This window comes from Phyllostomus discolor, chromosome 2 (assembly GCF_004126475.2).
Source record: "Phyllostomus discolor isolate MPI-MPIP mPhyDis1 chromosome 2, mPhyDis1.pri.v3, whole genome shotgun sequence".
In the NCBI taxonomy this organism is placed as follows: Eukaryota; Metazoa; Chordata; class Mammalia; order Chiroptera; family Phyllostomidae; genus Phyllostomus; species Phyllostomus discolor.
Window position 1 is genome coordinate 13,466,453 of NC_040904.2, and position 22,523 is coordinate 13,488,975.

The following is a 22,523-nucleotide window of genomic DNA, read 5'->3' on the forward strand; positions in this document are numbered from 1 at the left end:
CAAAATGGAATGGTGATGTTAGGCTGCACATGGAGATGGACCACAGACTGCTCTGTGCCGCAGCGGCTGGACCCTGGCAGAGTATGATAAACAGAACCAGGACACAGTCAGGGGGCCTTGGCTGAGCCTTGAAAGAGACCGGAGACCATGCCCTCTGCACAGCAGATGAAGGAAGGGTCTGTGTTACTTTGTGAGGAGAGGACTCCAGAGGCAGAAGCAGCTCAAAAACTGCTAGCAAATAGGGAAAGATGTGCAGCGTGGAAAAGGTTTATCTGCTTGGTCACAGGGGTGCAAGCACATCTGGGGGGGGCGGGGTTAAGAAAAGGGAGTGAGATGAGAACTGTAGAGAAACCAGAACAGTCCACAGACAGAATGCCCTACCTGAAGGGATAACAGACATCTCTGGAGTTGAGGCATTCAGGCCGAAGTTGGGAATGTTGTGGAACTATCAAGCCAACTGGTGGTGGGCCCTTTCGTGGGGTTCTAACTAGGGATGTTCCTTTATTTCCCCTCGGGAAATCTGAAAGATATCTCAGGGCAGGAAATGGCATTAAGTGCAGACCAGAGATAGTGGCTGAGAAGTAAAAGCCATCAGATCTCTGAGTGGTCATGGAACCGGAGAAAATGTAAAGACGGCCCATTGTTCTGACAGTCAGCCGCCAATCAGCTTCCCCGTGAGCACATCTTGTCCAGGGAATGTGAGAGTGCGGTGAAATCCAACAGTGGAAAGGGAAACCACTAAATCTAACAACTTTTATTTTTATAGATTATAACCTCCCTATATTTGTGAATTGTGTGCTCAATAAAAGTCCCTTACTCTTAAAAATTGCTTCCTCCCTTCCTCCCTCCCAGAGCTGGCTTTGTGGGCCTGCCACCTGTGTAGTCGCACAGAGCCCTGTGTTTCGAAGAGCCCCGTGGTTGGCTTAGCAATCTGGGTCACCAACTTAAAATTCTTAATGTTGGAGGAAAGGGGTCCTGCCTTTTCGCGTTGCACTAGACCCCACAAAATTTGTGGCTGGTCCTGCTCCCTCTCCACCTTCAAGCCGTACTTCTCTTTGCATTCAGATGGTTTCAACTGCTCATACAAACCCGGGACACTCTGGGAATTACGGTGCTGGGTAAGTGTGTTTGGGAAGCAACTGGGTTTTGCTGCCACGTAGGTTTTTCCCTGCTGTACCAACTTCATGTCATTTGCTTACTGTTAGATTTGGGAGTTCCTTAGTTCCAGTTTCCTGGCTTATATAAGTGGGAATAATAATAGCAAGGTCCTCATTGGCTTGTGTAGGAAGTATTATAAATGACATAAGGCATGTAAATAAATACTGCATTTTAACAAATATTTATTATTTGGGGAAGACTTTCAAAGGACACTCAGGAAAAAGTAACCCAAGGGTCAGCGTTGGATGGGGTGGGAGGGGAAGAAAAGCACTTGTAGGGAAGCTAGCAGACAAACGCGGCCTTCTCAGGAAGGAAGCCCCCTCCCCCGGCTGAGCCAAGACCACACGCTTTCCCTCCCACTAGCCCCACTGTAGCCTGAGGCTTAGTGACTGACGCTCCTTCAGGTCAAGGGGCGGGACTACATCCGGATAATTCTAGATCATTCTAGACACAATAAAGAACAAGGAAATAAATCCTATGGAGAAAATAGAGTAATAAATGAGATTGGAGGAAAAAAAAAGGACCGAGTTGGAGGTCAGAAGTTCTTGGTTACGGTGGTCAAATAAGAAGCATCTTTACAGACCCTTTCCCTTTTAACTTTCACTCCCCCCCACCTCTGATGTTTGTTCCATCCCCCATGACCAAAAAAAAAAGAAAAAAGAAAAAAGAAAAAATCCCCGTTGACCCGCCGCTTCTCTTAAGGACCGCCCCCCCATAATCTTAACAATTAAACAAATAAAAAATTTTAAACCTTTCTTTCAAGGGTAAGTAAATGGGTCGTCAGCTTCTTCACTAGGTCCGGCTCCTTTCTCCTTTGGTTCGTTCTAAAGATAGAAATTCCAGGTTGCTCGTATGCTTTTGGAGGGGGGATGAGGCGTCTGCTTTCTCAACCAGCGAAGAGCGCATTCCATTTCCTTTAAGCTCATCTCGTCCCCATTCCCTTTCAAAAACGCCTCCACTTCGCCAAATTGAGACACAAGTCGAAAGGAGGATAAAAACGCACCCCAGCAACAGCCCTTTCTACGGCATCCCCGAAAGGCCTGCGGGGTCAGATGAGTCAAGCTCACGGGAACGAGCGGGGAGCGCTCCCGACTTTTTTTAGAGCCCAGACGTCCTACGACTCACCTTCCCCTGCTCCAGCACTGCCCCTCTCCTGGCCCCAGACTCCCCCACCCATTGCTCCCGGGGCCCAGGTGGCCGGCGGCATTGGAAGCGCGCAGGGTGCTGGAGGAGCTGGGGGCGCTGCACCTGTGGGCGCCTGGGCCGGGGGCTCCTCCCGGCCGGAGCGCGCGCAGCTCCCCGCCGCCTCCGCTAGGGGTCTCTCTCGGGTGCCGAGCGGGTTGGGCGGGATCAGCTGACTCCCGGGGCTGGAAGCCCTGCAGCCCCGCTCCGGCTCCGTCAGTTTGCTCGGCAGCGGTGGGAGAGAGCACCAGGAGCAGCGCGATCGCTGGGGCCACCTGAGACCGCGACCGCGGCAGCAGCAGTGGCAGAGCAAGGGCGCGGCGGACTTCACTCGCACAGTAGCGCACTAGGTGCCCCGCGCAGGGTCGCGATGCTGCCCGGTTTGGCACTGGCCCTGCTGGCCGCCTGGACGGTTCAGGCTCTGGAGGTGGGTGCCGCCCTTCGGAATGGGGGGAGGGGGCACAGTGTGGAGCCGATCTTCCCCAAGTCTTTAATCCACAGAAGCAGGGTGGGGGGCAGTTGAAGAAAGCCTTTTCCCTTCCGCGCTCAACGCCCCACTTTCGGGAGCTCTGCGCATCCCTGCCTTCGGCCCAACCCTGTCCTGGGGACACGAGAGGGAGAGGGCGAGGGCGAGACGTCGGACTCCCAGGTCCGCGCCACTCTGGGGCGAGCAGAGGAGGCGATCCTGAGCACCGATCCCGACTCAGTCCCTGCCTCTTGGCCCGGGGCTGGTGCCTGGAGTAGGGACTACAGACATCCAGATGAAGCACGTGGAGTAAAACCGAAAATGCAGCGCCCCTGTATCGGTCCCCAAATCGTAATCTCTGCCCTTCCCCTACTCGCGGGCCCTGTGGAGGAGGAGTCGGGACGGCTAGGAAAGCTGCCTCCCTCCCCCCACTTCCCTTCGCCTTTTCCGCCCCGTTTCACCTTCCCTTTGCATCCCCACCACCCTGTCCCTGCCCCATCTTCTCTGCCTTCTCCTCTTGGCGGCTACTCACGGCAGCCTCCTAAGTGCGACCCCTATCAGGGTCGCGCACCACCTTCTGCAGGCAAACTTTGTACATTTCTGCGTCTCCCTTTTGTGTTAAGTTCGGGGAGATGGGAGGGGTCGGAGACCCGCGGCCACCTCGCACCTTCCCCAAGCCTGGACGTCCCGGGCGTTCTCTTGCACCTTCAGCTTCTGGAGAAGGAGAATGTCCCCGGGAACAAAAGCCGCGACCGCCTTCGCCAGCCCGGGGCGCGGTGGACTGAGCCTCATTAGTCTGTGCGCCACCGAGGCTGTCGCGCGACTCCCTACCCTGGTGCTGCTCCTCAGTCCCCGAAGGGGCTGGGGCTCTCTGGGGCCGCTTCCCACCCCCCATCCCCTCTGAGACTTGCTAATTCTGTGCGGGGCTGTTAAGTCTTTAGTGAGAAATACACGGAGAGCGGGGTGTGCGGAGTCACGAGCTCTCCTTTCCTGTGCATCAAAGGAGGCGTTTGTCTGATTAGGGCGAGGCCTCCTCCTTGGCAGCACTGGGCACTCTGGTGTAGAACCCCTTGGGGGCGCGGGCTGTTGAGGAGGGTCCTCCGAGTCTTTTTTTTAGGGTGCAGATAAAAGGATTGAATTGAGTGAAGATTAAGACGGAGAAGATGGCGCCTCTGCAGTGCAGCAAAGAAAAGCTGTGTGGAGGCTGCAGCCTGGTGAAATGCACCCACCACTAGGTGTATAACAAGTCTTCCCCATTTACCCAACTCTGGAACATTCCGCTAATGCTTGTGCAAAATGACTATTTTTCCTTTTATCTAAAGATGCTTAGAGAAGTTTGTTTGCGTGACAGTCGGGGCAGAGGAGTTGTATTTTGCATTGGTGGGTTCCCGTCAGGTATTTTACCACTTTGCAATCTCCCCTCCCCTTTTTTCCCCCTCCTGTGCCCCTACCTCATGGTAATTTTCCAAAGAAACAATTTCCAGACCAGTGTTTTTCTGCAGTTTCACTGAGACTATACAGACTATCAAACCATTACAGTTTTTTAGTCCCTAATTTATAGGGTCATTGAACTTTCTCTCCTCATGTCTTTTACCTACAAGTAGCTCAGAAAGTGACTTAGGGCTAGTTAAGACAAATTGTTTGAAGAATTAAAGAATCTGGTTTTCGATATTTAAAAAAAAACATTTAATTAAGGGAATTGTCATTTCTCCCATGACTTAAATTTACTCCTACATTTATTTTTTCATGATTATTTTACCATATTTAAAAACACAAATCAAGTAATTAAAGTCATACCATAACCTTTATAGTTGAAGCTTTTGTCAAAAAAAATATTAACTCTACTGAGCAATTATTTTTTCTGTATAAAAAGAGGCAGCATGTAAGAAAATGTAATTCAGTGCATTTTTTAGCCTATTGATTGCATTTCTTTGCTCTTTATGCCATCTTTTTGACGTGCTTACTGGTTACAGTCAGCTCCTGCAAAGGGTGGAGGTGAGATTCACATTAGTCCATTTTTCCAAGCGTGGCTGGAACAGTGGTATTTCACTGTAATGAGGTTTGAGGGGGCTTACCCAGCTGTATCTGTGTCCACTGAAAAGATAAATTATGACTTGACTGTCTTTTGTAGGGCTCAGAAAATAGGTCTGCTGCAGGTGTCTCTAAAAGAGAAACCAATAAGGGCAGTGATCATGGGACCTCAGCTTTTGGTGGAAGTGTTATTCCATGGGTTGATGATTTTGCCTGGTGTTTCAATAGAGGATGAGTTTGTTTGTTTCTTTTTTTTAAAGCCCCGACATTTATTCTTAATTCCTTAAACCTGCTTCTCCTTAAAGTTGTATTTTCCTATATTGGGAGGTTTAACCTCATCACAGTTATATAATTTGATAGTGGTGCCAATGCATGGATTGTAGAAACCTATCCATACAGACGAGTACCGCCTTAAAGGCAGACACCTGCACGCAGGATAGTGAAGCCAGGATTTGATGGTGAATCTATGAGGAGTTTCTTGCGAATCAGTGGAAAGTCATGATAACCAGCAGGGCACAAAAGCTTCTCTTTTGTCACCCTAACCAGCAGAGGCGCCTAATGGCACTTCAGGCGCTATTAGGACGGCAGACAAGTACTCCAGAGAGACTGAAGATCCCTGGCTCTGGCAGGAAATGAAAAGGAGCGTGCAACCAAAGAGATCACAAGGTTAAGTTAGGAATAACCGATTGAAAAATGAACAGAATGTGGTGCATTGACTATGGGTGTGTAGGAAAACTGGGTTCATCAATGGACAAGGCTTTCTCCCTGTCTCTGAAGGATCCCTGTGTTAACAGTACTGTTTATGGCTGACTAGAGGCTTCCATACAGATATTTGGGTGAAGATGTCTGTGTCAGTCATTCTATAAGTCAGCGCATCTATTATGTACTTTTTTTAATGAGATCACTAAGCTACCACTGAAGAAGTATGATCGGATTCTGTAGAAATGTGCCTTCTGTTTGTGCAAGTGTAATCTAGGTGGAGACAAGTATTAATGACCTTAAGAGACTTACAGAGCACCTACCATAATAGATTCTTTGATCTCCGCCTTGTTATATCAAGTATGGAGTGCAAAGATAAACCTTGTCAACGTGCTTTAGATGCAGAGTTCCAGGATGTAAGATTTAGTTGGTATACACGTCATTACTTCCCATCCTCACTCCACCTCGCAGGAAGTTTACAGAATAAGATAGGCACAAGATTCATTATAAAAGACGATAGAAAATGTTAAGTACCAGGAGGAAAGTACAGATTAATTGGGACTCTGAGGAAAAGTGTATATTTAAAGAAAAAATAATGACAATAGAGTGAGGTGATCCTGGATGTCTTAAGCATCTGTTCGGGATGTAGTTTTTGCTATAAGTCTGCCGGGCAACTGCTTAGCTTGCTGCCTGCTGAGCAGCCCGGCACCAAGGCATAGACAAGAGTCACACACAGGAATGATTCTGTTTATTTAGCTTTTATTGAATGCAGGTTCACTCAAAGGAGAGCATCAACATACGTTAATATCCTACTCACACTCTAACAGTCTAAGAGGAATATAACACACACACACAGCAGTGAATGGGGGGTAATGAATCCGAGTCCCAGAGTCTCAGTCTGCAGGTCCCAAAGACAGCACGGTGGGCAAGGGTGTTGTCAATGTCTTTCAAGGAAGGATCTCCAGAGCCAGGTGGGCAGCAGGGCAGATGAAGTCCTCAGTCCAGCAGGGCAGAGCCTTTGGCAGCCAGTGCCAAGGGAGATCAGCACGGCAGGGGGCAGCACTCCGGTGTGTGGAGCTCGGCTGGCTCAGCAGTGGTCCGGAGCCTGCCTCAGTTATACCTTGAAAGTGGTGCACTCCACCCTTCTGGGTCTTTTCGATAAATATCGTGGCACTCCTGATGCCAAGTGGGGAACCTGCCCGGGAGCCTACCTATGGGTGGTCCTGCTCTGCAGACGTGGCTGTTCTGATCATTCGTGTAGTTATTAGGTGTGTCTCCTTGCCAGATGAGTCTGCTCAGACTTGGGTAGTTTCCCTCTTGAACTACAGTGTCATGGCTGACGGACAGCCATTTTGGTTGACATGAGTGATTCCACTTTGTTTTGCATACTTTATGATATCTTGACCAGACCAATGCCGTTTTATCACTCCTGCTCGCCACACTGGAGAGTTAGTAGTTCCTTTTCAGCCAGGTCTGTATGCTGGTTTGGGGGGTGGAAGGTAAGCTATTTTGTTTACATGCCTCTCTCCACATTACCCCTCCCAGACAGACACACAGACTCCGTCTGTATCTGACCCGGGGGGGTGGGCGGGGCCTTTGTCTTCACCTTCCACCCCGCCCCCACCACTCCGACAGATTAGAGCGAGTCAGGCCGATAAGGTCCTTTAACAACAAAAGGTGAGCAAATGTGGGAGGTGATTTCATGAATCTCTCCATCTGCTCTTTAGTAGGGGCATTTTTATTGATCCTCTTTTTGGGGCCAAGTCGTGTCCCACAGCTCCTAAGATACCATGATGAAGAAAACAGCATTTTCCTTCATGAAGCTTCCAGTCTAGTGGGGAAGACGGACCATACAGGAATGATTATAAATGTATATTCGTGAATTATGACAGATGCCAAGACGGAGAGGAAAAGTGTAGGGAACATCCTGGAAAGGAGTGGGAAATTGAGGGGTCTAAGGTAAGGGGCTGCAAGCAGGGTCTGAGACCTCTGTATTTTCAGTAAGACCTTGACTCAGGAAGGACATGACAGAAAAAAGGGGTTCACTGGGCAGCAACAAGGAAGGTGGGGAAAATTAACTTTTTTTTTTGGTGGGTTATTTTTTACCTCTCTGTGGTCAACTTGACTATGAGATGGTTTCCTTTTCTTAGTGGGTTCTCAGATACAGGTATCTGGAGTGGGATTGCTGCTGAATGTTATTTGCAAACCTTGGGGGATGGTGTCACGCCGCGTCTCCCAGCCAGGGTGCAGGTACGCTTTCCTGAGTGATGGGAAGGAGACTAGGGGTGGCAGGTGCAGGAAGCTAAGGTGAAAGAATGCACACGCCCCCTCAATGAGTAGTGAGTTTAAGGAATACAATGCCTGTTACTCAAATTGTTTTTTGTTATAAAAAGAAAAGCAAACAGTACCTAACCCCTCCAATTGAATTTGCAAATGAAATCCATACTGAAGAGGAAAATGTTATGTAACTGTTTCTTCAGTTTAATGTGGAGAGCTTAAGAAATAACCATTTCAGGGAGGACACTGGTGTTTTTCTATGAAAAAATATTTAGTGAATTTTCCTTTTCAGGTTAATTTTGGTGAATCTGGTACTGTTTTAGAAGTAGAACTCTACTGAAAACTGAATTTAAAGCAATTAAAGGAATTTCATTAAAAAAAAAGAAAAAAGCCTGGTTATGTTCATCAGTTTATAGTTCTATGAAAAAATGATGCTTGATGCTTAATGGTTTCCTTAGCTGTTTAAACTGGGGTGGATATAGAGGATTTAGGTTCACACAAGTGAAATCTTAGTTGGCAAAAAGGAAGCTAAGAGGCCATTTTATTTAGATTTAGTGTGTGTGGCTACATTTTTTTTAGAGCGTGCAATAGAGATTTAGCTTGAACTTTTGCTAGGATTATAGTATTTTATCATAAAAGGTAGTCATTGAAATGGGGAACATGAGAGGTCTTTAAAAGCTCAGCAATGTGGAAAGTGTGGAATTGTTCCCACATTTGCCTTGTTGATTTCGATGCCAGTGAGATGTCTGAGTCACTGAGTTTCTCACGTGCCCCTCACTGATCTAGAAGAAGGGGGACCGGGGCAAGATTGGTTGGGTGTAAACCTCGGCTTCGTCGCTTTTGAGCTACTGACTAGGGGCTAGCGCTCTGCCTGTATTTTTTTTCTTGTAAAATGAGGATAATAAAGTTTATGGTTGTTGAGGATAATTGGGGTAACACATATGTAAAATACCTGAAACAGTGTGTGAGTTACTATACATGTAACATGGTGGCATGTTGTCAGCACTGAGTTAGTTATTACACTTTCTTTAATAATGATAATGATGTAAAATGGATATATTTAAGTCACACATAGTTGAAAGTTTAAACAAATTATGAGTTTTCACTTATTGACTAATACATTTAATAACCAGGTAAGACTGTTACAGGAAATTGGCAAATATGTTCTCTGTAAGAACAAATGAATTTGGCTTACATTAAAAAATAGCATGGTGCAGATAAAATTTTTATAATACGTGTTGCAAAACTTTATTTATTAAATATGTATAGTTTATATTTCAGTTGGCTTTTGGTTAAACATTAAAGTCATTCATGCTCATTAGAAATTTTAAACCGCACATAAATGGCTAAAAAGCAAAGAGTTTTTATGCAAATGGGGAAGACCTGTTTTGAATGCATGCATACTGGCAACTTGCCATGCATCCTAATATTGCTGCCTCGATTATTAACTCAGCTATTAGATGACTGTCGGCTATGCGCAGGGACCTACGAACAAGCTTGGTTTACTTTTCGGCAAAACCTTTTCTAGAAAAATGAATAAACAAGCTTTGCCAATCTGGGCAGAAGTGAAAGATTTCCTGTGCCAGCAAGAGATGTTTGGTCTTGGAATGGAAGCTTGAAATGATCTTCACCAGAATATGAGGAAACCAGAAAACAGACGGCTTGAGAATACCGCGCTTCTGGAAGGCACGTGTTCTCGAAATCAGATGAATGACACCTCTGGTCAGAGGACCGCTATCGCACCTTTTACGCTGCATAGTGAGCTACTACTTAACTGAAAGACTTAAAGCTAACATATCTTCGCTCACTATAAAAGAAGAGGTTTTCAAGCTCGATTTCTGTATCAGGCCAAGGATATTCGAGAGTACAGGAAATTGGTGTTGCTGTGGTTCAAGTGTGGGACACACTGAAGAATCAACAACCAAAGGCCCAAGGAATCTCTGGGCGTTTGTCACACCAATTCATGTATTTATTGCTGTCCTGATCAATCAAAAAAAAGAAAAGTGGGTTTAAGTGGGAGGCTGTAATTATTGCATGCTTATAATAAGCATCCTGCCCGGAGTAGAGATACAAGGAGGAAAGAATTAGATGGTATCACAACCGCATATATAAGGGCCACCGAACAGAGATAAAGAATAATCAGCAAGATAAACATGTCAAAAAAAGGGAAAGAATGATAAGCCTGTTTTGTGGACGAACAAATTCTAGAATTCTGAAGGTCTTATTAGTGATGGGCACCAGTGTTTGTGTCTCTTAATTTCCAGATGGTCTTTCGTTTTGATTTTTCTTCCCAAGTTCAGATGATTTTTAGCTGAGACATTTGGTTGAGCTAAAAAAAGTTACTTTCTTTGGTGATGTGTTGATATGAAATTGTTATTTATTTATTTTTAGAGAGAGGGGAAGGGAAGGGGAAAGAGAGGGAGAGAAACATCAGCACGTGTGTTGCCTCTTGCACACTCCCCACCGGGGACTTTGGCCCGAAACACAGGCAGGTGCCCTGACTGGAAATAGAACCAGTGACCCTTCAGTTCTCAGGCCAGTGCTCAATCCACCGAGCCACACCAGCCAGGGCTACCCTTAAAGGATAGTAAGAGAATAAGAGATCTGCTGTACCAAGAGAAGTCATTTGTGTTAAGTGAAGAAATGCATTGTTACTCTTGTGGCTTTGTTAACTTTCAGAGCTTTAATGACTACCATAGTTTGACCTAATGGAGACACTTTACTGGAAGAAAAATGAGATTTAATCCCACCCACAAGCAAGATTTGTGTACTTTAGACTTGACCTCTTTACTCTTTTACCACAAACTCATTTGTTTAGTTTTTTCATGTCTGCACGTGCTTGATTACAATAAAATTACTGAGGCAACACAATTTTTATTTTTAGTCAAAAATAAAGAAACTAGTATTTTTAATGAGGCTTAATTAGTCCAAAAAGGGACTTTTTATATCTGTTCCGCCTGTTGGATGCACTTTCAAAGGCATAATTACTGTTTTTATAAATAACCACGACTTGCTTTGTAATGGAATTAATAGACACACATGATACAGACAGATGTTCACTATTTCCTAGCCATATTTATTGATTTTTTCATCTTTCAGAGAATCTGCATTTACTTGGAAGGTTGAGCATCTAAAACTGATGTAATTGTTTTATAAAATCTTAGCTTCAGAGACTACATTAAAACCTATCCCATGAAAAGTGGTACTTTTGAGCAAATATCCCCAATACTGACACTCTTAATTGCTTATTATGCTTTGTTTAAAACAACTACAGTTTCATCATTGCAGAGTGTTGGTTTGAAGATATAGGAGATGCGTTCTTAACTTAAGAAGCTGCCACAAAAACACACATACACAAGCTAATTATTCTAAGAATCATTCACAGATATTTAAGTAAATTAACAATTTAAAATTAAAATCAGGTTTCTACGGAAAAATTACCAGCTTATTTTTATACAGAGAAACCTAGATTGTTATGGGCACACCCAGAAAAGGGAATCCACTCCTTCATTTAACAAATATTTCTAAGGCTCCTTGCCCTCATGGGGGCTTACAGTATAGTAAGGGGCAGATAAATAGGAAGTAGTGGAGGACTTGGAACGTATTAAATTGGTTATGGGGTCTGCCACGTGGAAGTCTGTTGCGGGGTGATAGCTTATGTGGTATTGCCAGGAAAGGTCTCTGATCTGGTCACCACCCCAGGGTAAACTTTGACATTGGGAGGAGAGACTCTATTAGCTGGGGATAGTGCGTCTGCTCTGGAATGGTTAAATACTAAAAAATGGTGAGGGAGAGAAGTTAATATAGATTGTGATCACAGTTTCTTACAGTTTATTTCATCACCACAATGCCTTACACTTACTAAATTTTTGACAGATATTTTCAGTGAGTGCTTGAGCAGCTTTACATGGTGGTGGTAAAGAATTATGTGCTTGATTCTTGAAAGTTGAGTTCATTTCTCTTATATTTAAAAAAAAAAGTGAAAGACACCTAATTCCAAAAGAGGAAAGTTAGAGAGGAAATTAAGCCTTTTAAATTTAGTTTTCATCTTCTAGAACATTTTATTGTGAAAAGGTTTTATAAATGTTGTCAGTAACTTAATAATGACCAGTTATATACACCTCTTATTTCAGAAATTGGTCCAACAGAGAAACACCTCATTCTTGAAATATTTTATCCATGCTCTAATTGGCTGAGACACTTTCAGTTGAGGGTCCCTGGAAATGATTTTGTTTGAATGATATAGTGGATTTTAGGAAGAAAATGTTGAGTATTGGACTTCCATGGGATGGTCATCAAAATGAAAATTTTATTATCGTCGTCTTTTTTTTGGTTTGCTGCTTTTTTGCCATTTTACAGCTCATATTTATATTTTACTTCAATGTGAACTAGGGTTAAAATTGGCCCTGTAAGAAAAAAATTGAGTTGTTATTTCCTTTCTCTAAAAGAATTGTGCTTTTTGAGTTCAGATGTTTGAAGCCAATGCCCCTATGTGCTATGACCTTGACAGGCATTGAAAATCTAATTGAGGTCATTAGGATTAGCCTTGCATCTTGCTAGTGTTTCCTGAGGCTTGTTTGATGTTTGGAATAGTGTTAAATCTTCTTACACCACAGAACTTAGGAAATTTAAATCCAAGAAAAGTACTTTAAGTCAATTTTTTAAAATCTTACAGTTGCTGGGTGTTGAGGTTCTTGGCTAACTGATAGGGTGTTTGAATGTGAAGGAGTTTATACATTGCCGTCGGTTTCAGGAATTGTGACAGTCTCTGCTTCCAAGAGTACATCTGTCATAAAACTGCAGTTTGGGGATTATTACATACCTGTTCAGTGATGTATGAGGGGAGGAAATCCTCTGAGGGCAGCCGCGTGACCGGATGGCTGAAACGCAGTGGAAGCAAAGCTGCTGGATAGAGATGTCATTAAGACAGTGCGGGTCCCTGGAACTAGGCACAGAGTAATTTATCAGCATGGTCATTCGAGATATCCAGGACAAAGATAATGAATTCGGTGTCAGGGAAAGCATACTTAATCAAGATAGAATGCAGACCTATCTTGTTCCTGGGCAATGCCTTTCCTTGACTGTATTTGTCATTTGAATATTTCACTTCAACTTTTGTGAGCTGGACGGAAAGGTCAAATTTGAGTCATTGCGCATTTTCCGAGTCATATTGTAAGGAGAACAGGTGGGAAGTGTTCTGTTTGGAGTATTTCTTATATGTATATGTTATTAGTTGTAGTTACAGATTTCATAAATAGCCAAGAGCAAAAAATGTTCATATAAGTTCTTCTTCATGGAGAGAAAAAAAAGACACTGGTTAAAACAGCATTCTAAGTGTCCCAGGTTCGATTTCCAGCCAGGGTACATTCCTGGGTTGCAGGCCATAACCCCCAGCAACCACACATTGATGTCTCTCTCTCTCTCTCTCTCTCTCTATCTCTATCTCTCTCTATCTCTATCTCCCTCCCTTCCCTCCTAAAAATAAATAAATAAAATCTTTAAAAAAAAAACAGCATTCTAAAGCTTTCTTACAATGTGTTGCATTATTTATACTTTTTAAAAATAGATTACTTATTTATTTATTTTTACAGAGGAAAGGGAGAGAGAAAGAGGGAGGGAGGGAGAGAGAGAGAAGGAGGGAGGGAGGGAGAGAGAGAGAGAGAAACATCAATGTGTGGTTGGTGGGGGCTATGGCCTGCAACCTAGGCATGTGCCCTGACTGGGAATCGAACCTGGATGCCTGGTCTGCAGTCTGAGCTCAATCCACTGAGCTACGCCAGCCAGGGCTTTTTTTTTTTTTTTGCATTATTTATACTTTTTAAAAAATCAGACACATGACCTCATGGTTTGTTTGCTCATTCATCTCAGAGTGGGACCCGTAAAACATAGATCGATTATTCTGTTAGGAGACGAGGGGAAGGTTTAATGAAGGATGTTTAATTGGATATTTAAATTATGTATTCCTCTGTTCTGTTTCTGCTCCAGGATTTTTCTGGGCATTTGTGATTAACTTCTGTGATATTGAGACTGATTTAGAGTTATGGTTTTTTTTTAATTAAATTTGTCTGTGTAACATGGGTTAATAACATTATATAAATTTTAGGTGTACAACTTTAAAGTACAACATCCGTACACTCCATTGCATATTTTTTATTGTTAACTTATCTCATTGTATTTTTCTCCCCCTTACCTTAATTTTTTTTAGACCTCATTTATTTTATGGACATATACCAGATGCCTTCTGTGTTTCAGTCACAGGAGCCTTGGTATTTAAGTAGGGCTGTGAGTAAAAAGAGAAGTAATTCAGTTTGTGCCTTGAAGGATTTTGTGCCCTGATGGGGAAGAGATGCAGAAGTAATTAAGCACAGGCTACAATGAAAGAATGTGAGTGTGCAAGTCTTCATAGCAAAGACAGGCAGCATTGGAACTGGTTTTCAAGGATGATTGGAGGTTAACTAGAGCAGGGTAGGGCTTCCAGACAGACTGCACAGTGAAGGTATAGAGATTGAACATGGGAAGCTAGGAAAATATATGGGTAGCAGAGATGGTGTAAACTGTGGGAGATTCAGGGCTTTGAAGTCTTGATGAGTTGAGCTTTGTTTTCTCAGCAGTGTTGTACTGTTAAGTGTTCCTATAGTAGGGGTAGCCATTGATGACAGTGGTTCAATCAGTTAGGTTTAGGAGACTTTGCAGAACTTCTCAATGTCTGCTTAATCTCTAGTGGGACGGTAGCACCTAGCTGCAAGGGAGGCTGGTACATACAGTTTATTAGCTGAAAGCATATACCACCAGGAATACATTCCAGGTTTTCTTCTGAAGGATACAGGAGAGAGAGAGGATTTTAGGTGACAGTTGTCATTCTGGGATGTAGAGGAAATGAATAGATTAATAACTATTCTACTCACATATAAAAGCAGAACAGAAGTCAGAATAAAATATATGATCTTAGGGGATTTGAACCTAACCAAAGGAAGGTATTCCCGATGAGTAATTACAGTAGGTTTTGGAGATTTGCCCACTTCTTTGCTAGCTAAGCATGTAGGAAGCACATCTTTGGGGAGCAGTGGAGGAGGAGATGGGGAATGCTTTTTTATTTTTACGGCAGAAACACCCAACAGTTGAGCTTTCACGCTGTCTGATTGTAACCAAGATGGTTTAGACTGTGTTTCTGTGAAATGCTTCCAATCAGAATGATGGAAAAAGAAATTATCCCACTAGCTCTGTGGATAGTGTCAGTTTACTCTCCCTGCCAGTAAACTATCTTTCATTTGATCTTGACACTTCCCTAAAGCAACTTTGTTGTGCTTGTTCTTTGAAAGGAATAGCAGATAAAACAAGCTTTGAGGTTTTCAGAAAAGCATGATACAGAGAACCTCTTGTAAGGGAGATTTGTCTCCATGTTCAGCAACTTTTGTGTTGCTACACAGCCCGTGTTCACCTGTGTTATTAAAGCAGAGTGGAAGGAATTAAGGGAAAGGGGAAAATGAACCAATATAAATATGTTAAAATATTTATATCAGTAAAAAGAGGACTGCCATTTTAAAACTTATTACCTATTGTTTATTTCAGTTATTTTATAAGTGGTCAAATGAAAATATTGTAATTGTTTATTTCAATTATTTTATATGTGGTTAAATAAAAATATTGTAATGAAAGTATGTGGTGAAACAAAGATGTGGGGAAAACCTAGAGTCCTGAACTTCATGTAATCATCAGCATCACAGAGTGTTTGGAGTTGATACTACCTGAAGATTTATTTAAAAGATGTCTGAATAGTTTGACATATTATGCGGGATGTTACCAAAAAGGAAATGTCTAAACTATTATGTATGGTTCCTTGAAAACCACTCTTAGTTTTATTTTCTGAATATTTTTTGAACTCTTTGTTCTCTTTAAGAGTAATCAAAAGCTAAGTCCAAGTCTGACCCTCTTAGATCTTGGCATTTCTTTTTATTTTGAATGTCTATGAAGAAAATATATTGTCTTCTCATTTTTTTAATACCGCCTTCAGAAAAACAGTTGCCAGTTCTTATGTCTCTGGAATACTTATACCGAGAAAGAGTAGACAATATTTGTTTGAATGTATACTTCCTATTATGCTGGTCACATTTTGAAATTATACCTTTTTTCTCATAAGAATAGGTGATAATTATATCATGTAAGCAAAAATTTTAAAAATTAGATCAAGTTTGAAAATATAGGAAAATTGTGTTCTTTAATTCCTGCACCATTTCCTAATAGTCATAAAGCTTACCTACTTTGACAATTAAAAACATCCCCTAAGATCATATATCTTATTCTGACTTCTGTTCTGCTTTTATGTATGTGAAAATCTTTGACGTAGTTACTGGCCAATAATGAAAGACCAATTCGAAATGGGTGTGCCTTTAGCTGGCTCTGGATTACAGAGTTAGCTTGCTTTATTGATTTTATAGGTAATTAGGAAGTTGATTTTATAGGCAATTAGAGGTATGTCTTTACTTAAGAACACCTCATTGAAAAAGTTGGCAGTCCAAGAACGTGTGCAGGGAAGGATATCTGAGTATTCGTGTACTCACTCTCGACTTACCTGACTCCTATGAATATTTTATTGAGTCTGTCCATAGTCGGTTGCATTTCTAAGTAAACAGGCTCTCTAGAAACCATCCCTGCTTCTATGATCATTACAAGTACATTAAATAAATTGATACGGATTTTAGTAATTAGTGGAAAAGTTTCTAATTAGTTGTCAGTGAAATGTGGTCCGTCCATGCAAGTTCATTTTAGTTGTTTCTATTAAATTCAAAAGTGTTTTCTAAAAAAGATTGTAATCCTCTTTATGAAGTAAACAAAATTATATATTCAATTTAAAGGAAACTGAAAACAGGATACAAGTGCCTGTGTAAAGGCTACATCCATTCAGAATGCTACTTCAAGCCTGCTGTTGGTAATTAAGATTTAGCCCTAGAGTAAACGAAGTCATATTGATTGTTTTCGGCCCAATGTTATTTGCTATTGATTCATTGTTAGTGAGTAAAATAAGAGAACACAAGCGTGACTTTAAAACAGCCGTTTTTAAGTCGTATTTTATTTAAGCTCCAAGGCCCAAGAGTGAGGAGCCAGGGAGTGGCAGTGCTCCATTCACAAGGTGTCCTTTCTTCTCCGAGTTGCCCTGGGCTCCACTGAATGCCTGCGCCCGACCCTGAAGCAACACTGTCCAACAAAAGTATAAATGGGACCGAGTGTAATTTAAAATTTTCTAAGTAGCCACATAGGGGAGTAAAAGCAACGAGTTAAATTAATTTAATTTTTATTGCATTCAGTAAACCCAAAATATTTCAGCATGTGATCATTACATAAATTATTAATGAAATTTATTACAGTCTCTCTTTTTTTGTAATTTTATGTCTTCAAAATTTTACCTGGAGAGAATGTTTTCATTCGGACTAGCCACATTTCAAGTACCCAGTTGCCACATGTGGCTAGTGGCTGCCATATTGGACAGTGCAGCTTTGGAAGGGCCAACTCAACCTATTACTGTCCAGGAAAGTAATCATAGGTTTTGGGGCAGGTAGTATCCATAAGACCCTTTTAAGCCTCATTTTGCAGATGAAGAAACTGGGATCGGGAGACACTAAGTTGCCTAATATTTCTTGAACAGTCAGGGTCTGCCCTCTGACTTCCAGTCTCTTTCTTCAACAGTCTGACTCTTGCTTTTTCTGTTCCATGTTGCTGTGCCCACTTCTGTGTGTACTGGTGTTAAGGGGTTTGCTATCAGCTAAACAGCGAGCCAGTGGCCTAAAGAAAATCTGGCCCACTACGGAAGGCATGACCTCATCTGGACAAATTTCTGTTCTGCGGCTGGCTAAACACAGTTACCGTGCATATCTAGATCTATCTGTGGAAGAGTAATAGGAGATGACGCTGGGGCTAGTGATCAGTTTGTCTTTTTAGGTGTGGGCCCTGTCGGGAGACAGTTGGGGGCACCCCTTGGGACCCAGGGCATGTGAGTCTGAATGGTGGTTGAGCTGTCAGCTGCCCACTGAAAGGAGAGGTTGGCAGGGCGTTCGTTACTCTACACATCGTGTGGTCTGTTCCTGGGAACCCTGGGGTTAAGCTTTCTGTTTTCTTTCATTTTTTGGAAGGCTGCCCGACTGTGCCCATAGTTCTTGCCCAATTATACTTAAAAGTCTGATATTTTCTGACAACTTAAGCCCAGTCTTTTCTGGCATGTTATTTTCAGAAGGTAAGCAAATGTGGGAAGCATTGTGCACGGTATGGTGGGTTGGGAAGGCGGGGGTGAGAGACCCCTGTGCTCCCGGGATGGCAGCTGCTCTCAGTATGGGTTTTGCAAGAGGAAACTGAACTGGAGGGAGAACTTGCAGAGTTGGAAGTCGTTTTCCAGGTCACTCCTGAAACACTTGTCAGCCTGGATTGCTGTCGGTTGTGTGAAGGTGCTTTCTTTGAAGGGCGTGTAAGTGTATTCATGTGACTTAGGTTTAGTGATTTTAGATTTAGTGTTAAACGGAACAACGTTTCTATGTGAACCTTAAGACTTCTCATCTGCAGCCAGACTTTCCCCACAGAGGCACGGCGGATGTTCGAGTTAAGCGTGCACTGCATTGTCTTTCTGTTCTTTCATGAAGACAGTTGCATTTTGCAAATGCTGGTGCATGGGACAGTACTTAAAAGGAGGGAGTTGAAAGGACAGGGGTATCTGCGTTTCTTTTGGCAGTTGTCTCGTATATTTTGAAAAATTGTCTTTAAACTTTAAAAAAATCCACCTAAATTTTCTAGCAGTTTTACCTTCATTTTTCACAGTAAATCTAACCAAGTGGAATGGAAGTTTAGAACTTCCAAATGTTTGGGGGAGGAGTCATTTGTAAAATTATATGTAAGGAGATTTTTTGAATTAGAAAAGTATAATGTTACAAATGCATTGTAGGTAGCTTAGAGAAAATATGCATAATTTATTGCCCATTTTGTATCCTGCATTTTATTTCTTCACAGTAAATCTCATGCCATTATAAGCTCTTTGTAAATATAAGTTTTCATGGAGACATGAATCTGTTTAGGGCAACGAGGACTATGTAATTGTAGATTTGTGGGTTTTCGTGTTTGGCATTTCCAACCCCAAATTAGGCTGGAAGTGATGATGTAGGGAAGGATTGTGTGCCAAAAACTCGTTAATACTGTAGGTATTGAATGATCTAAATTGCTGCTCTTGAGGAGCGTTTATTAACACGGTGATCCCTCAACTGTAATGTAGCAGTACCAAAAGAAAACGAGATGAACGGAAAACGTAAAGATGAACAAAGATACATCAGGAAAGCCTCACTTCGCAATGAAATCTGTCCTCTTACTTTAGTAATTCCGTGATCCTTCCTGTAGGAAAAAGTTGCACCGTGAGAAGGGTTAGGACACGCAAACACCGCCAGGGCTCCAACACAGACACCAGTGGAATCACCGTTCGTTGACTAGAGCCATTTAATGGAAGCAGTAGCGGGGTTAGGTGATTCCACAAATGTCAGTTAAGTGCCTCCTTCCGCTTTCTCCTGGTGTTACGTGATTAAAAAGTACGTCAGGAACGTGTGGTATATGAAGTCCCCAAAGGTCCGACTCTGTAGCCACCGACAGATCTAGATGTGTCTTTCAGTTTAGCAATGCGTGTTGAGATGCCACTTCCATAGGACCCTCTGCAGGGTCATGTGGAGCTCCTCCCGCCAGACCCTTGAAATCTTTGCTCATTTATTTGGTCTATTAACTAGTTTTATATAACTCTATTTCCTGTTACTGGTTTTGGGAGAAAAGACTATGTTGTTTATTCTTCACGTATTTAAAATAAATACGATCCTGTAAGTATAGAATGAATAAACCCCACCCCCAGGAGTGCAAACCTTTTTTCCTTTGTCTTCTCATGTCTCCACAGTTTGCTGCTCTTTGTTAAAGTGGATTAGAAGTGGATGTATAATTTAATAAAGTGTATTTCACTTTGTCAAAGTGGATATAGGCGATGATACAGGCCTGTTTCTTTGTGGGATTTACATCTTTTTTTGTGAAATCCCGCCTCCCATACCCCCAGGTCAAAATATTAACATGAAATAAAATTTATATGCCTTTTCTCATGCTGATCTGTCATTCGTCAGTTTAATTTGCATTGCCCTAGTTCTGAACCTAAGAGGGTAGAGGAAAACCTTTTTTTTTTTTTTTCATTTTCTCTAAGTATTCCAGCTGGCAGGAACAGAAATGCAGAGGCTGTGAGGAGACAGCCTGCTGAGGTGTCTGAGAAGGTACTCGAACTGTTACAATCACCTCAACAGTTATGGGTACATAATTTATCAATGGCAGTTCACTCTGATGAGCCGTTTGTTAAAACTAATGGTAAATATACATCCATACTGAGTTTACTCAGTCGTGGAGAAGTATGTATGTTTTGATAAAGAGGAATTTATGGAAGGCATTCTGTATGCTGAACATTTAAAAGACCTCTTAGGGTGTATAATAATTCATCTTTGCCTGTGCATTTGAAAATTTTAGGACAGGAGAAATACTGTCTTACAGTTATTTTAGGTTTGTTGTGAGCTTTTTTGGTCCCAACCGAAAGAAACTTGCATGAGAAGCTTGGCAGTTAGTCATGTCATATTGTGATTTGTTAGTTCTGGATTAAACACCTCTATTTCTGGCCTGTGTAAAAATAGGCACTTTCTTGGCTTTTGTCGTAATAATAATAATCAGGTGTGTCGCTCTTCCTCAGAGCCAGGCGCTGTTGGAAGTGTTTTTTGCACAATCCTCGACCACAGCCCAGCAAGTGTCTGCCGTTTTCCCCATTTCGTGTATCGAGCAGGTTTCATGTTTCAACCCGCTTCAGACTTTGTCTTCAGTTCATTTCTCCTGCCTCCAGCGAAATGGAATGATGGGTGGAGTCCATCCTGTGTTTCCTCCTGGCCTGGGCGGTTAGCTCCTGGAGGAAGTAAAAGATAACAGTGCCTACGTGATAAGAAACAGGACAGAACTGCTTGGGCTTCAGTTCCTGGCTGCCTCTCCCTCCCTCCCGCCACCCTCACCTGCTCCGATGCAGAGCACTGACTGTCCACACGACCTCTTCTCTCCCTTCCACAAAACTCCTTCCATCCTGATCTCTTTTTTTAACCCCAAATAAAATAATCCAGGCTGTAGATACTGGAGTCACCCAGGTCTTGGATGTGAGTCACAGTTCTTTCAATAACTGGAGTTATAACCACAGGAACAGGACTTAACTTCCTCAAAGCTAGATTTCCATATCTGCAAAGTATCTGGAAATAGGTTGGTTGGGAGAAGAGTCAAGCTAAGAGTAAGTTACAAAACCCAGAGCTGGGCCCGTAGTAGTCGGCCCCGAATGAATAATGGCTCTGATTTTCATTGTAAGGCTCTTTGTAGCATCTCTTCTCGGACCCTTCAGAACTGTCCTTGACCCCCGCAAAGACGCAGGGGCTGCGGCAAATGCCCCGCTGCCTGCGGCTCTGCCCTGCCCAGCTTCACGTTTCAGTGATATCGAATGGCTGGAAGGCTTTCCCATCTCAACATTTCATCAGTGACATTTTTGATCTCTGAAAACAGGACTGACTTGAAATGCTGCATCAACTTTGTAGCCTGGTCGTTAAGAGTTGAACATGTCTTTGGACCCAGAAGAAAACCCACTCGGAAAGGAATCTAAGGAATGTCCAGGACGCAGCTCTCTGGCTCGTCCACTTTCCTGCCCCTCCTAGCTCTGCCCCTCCTTGACATTTTCAGCAGGGACCCTGCACGAGTGACAGCCTTGGCTGCTGGGACCAGCTGGAGACAGCCGCCCGAATTCCTGGCTGCTATCTTGCAAACATTTTTGAAAACAAAGGGATTGTTTACCATATACGGAAGGGGACGGGTGGAGGAGGTAATTGGGATCTTTCTGAAGGGACCTGTGGCTTCTAACACCTGCAGAAGCTTCTTGAAATGGTAGTCATCGGGACTGGCAGCTGGACCTGCTCACACACAGCGTCGACTGTGTTAGAAATGTGCACCGCTGTTCACATTTTATTGGTGCACTTCTCGACTGAGCTCATGCTGACAGTAGATTCAGGAGACAGTCACCATGGACCTTGGGTGCTTAGATTTCAAGGGACGCTTAGATTTCCCTAATTCACAAAAGGTGAATTGAATGGGGCGGTCTGTTTTTCATTTGGAGGAGTTTTATCTTAGGGTGGGGAGTCCATCCGGATGGGGAGAGACTGAATGTTTGAAGACAAACCCCAGAGGCCGCCGGGTTTTTGATGTCTGGATTCTAGGATAGACTTTCCCTCTTCTCCGTTTCTTCCTTCTGACCCAGCCATTGTGAGGCCCTATCAGGTGTTCGCCCTGCGGTCCGGTTACACCCACATCCTGTAGCTGGATCCGCGTGCTTTGAGGCCGACTTAGCACGGATTAATTTAACAGTTGCTCTGTGAACACAGATGCTCGCTGCCGGTTATTTCTAATAAATTGATCAAGCTACATGAAACATGTTTTTCTTCTCTCAGTCCTGTCTTCCTAGGAAGCTGTAGACCGCTAAAGTAAAACTAAAAGGCTTATGACTAAAATTAGTGTATTATATTTAAAACCCTTTGCTTCACACTCAGTATGACATGCTCCTTTGTGGAGTTTCTAGGCAGGTGCTTATTTATAAAACAAGGCTTATATAAATGGTGGTGTTCAAATGTTATACCAGTCTCTGTTTTGG

General features: G+C 42.9%; 1 protein-coding gene across 7 annotated transcripts in view; it reads left to right on the plus strand.

Moving 5' to 3' along the window:
* Window positions 1-2,248: 2,248 nt before the first annotated feature.
* The window catches only part of LOC114489650 (amyloid beta precursor protein), a 245,126-nt gene continuing 224,851 nt past the window's right edge, over window positions 2,249-22,523 (plus strand). For 2 of the 7 annotated variants that reach the window (XM_036017550.1, XM_036017549.1), the window contains exon 1: window positions 2,524-2,767. In XM_036017550.1, the coding sequence (XP_035873443.1) occupies window positions 2,711-2,767 (57 nt within the window). In that variant the 5' untranslated portion in view covers window positions 2,524-2,710. Of the gene's footprint in view, window positions 2,768-22,523 lie in introns of all 7 variants that reach the window. The other 5 variants (XM_028503545.2, XM_028503548.2, XM_036017548.1 and 2 more) reach the window with 5 other exon arrangements.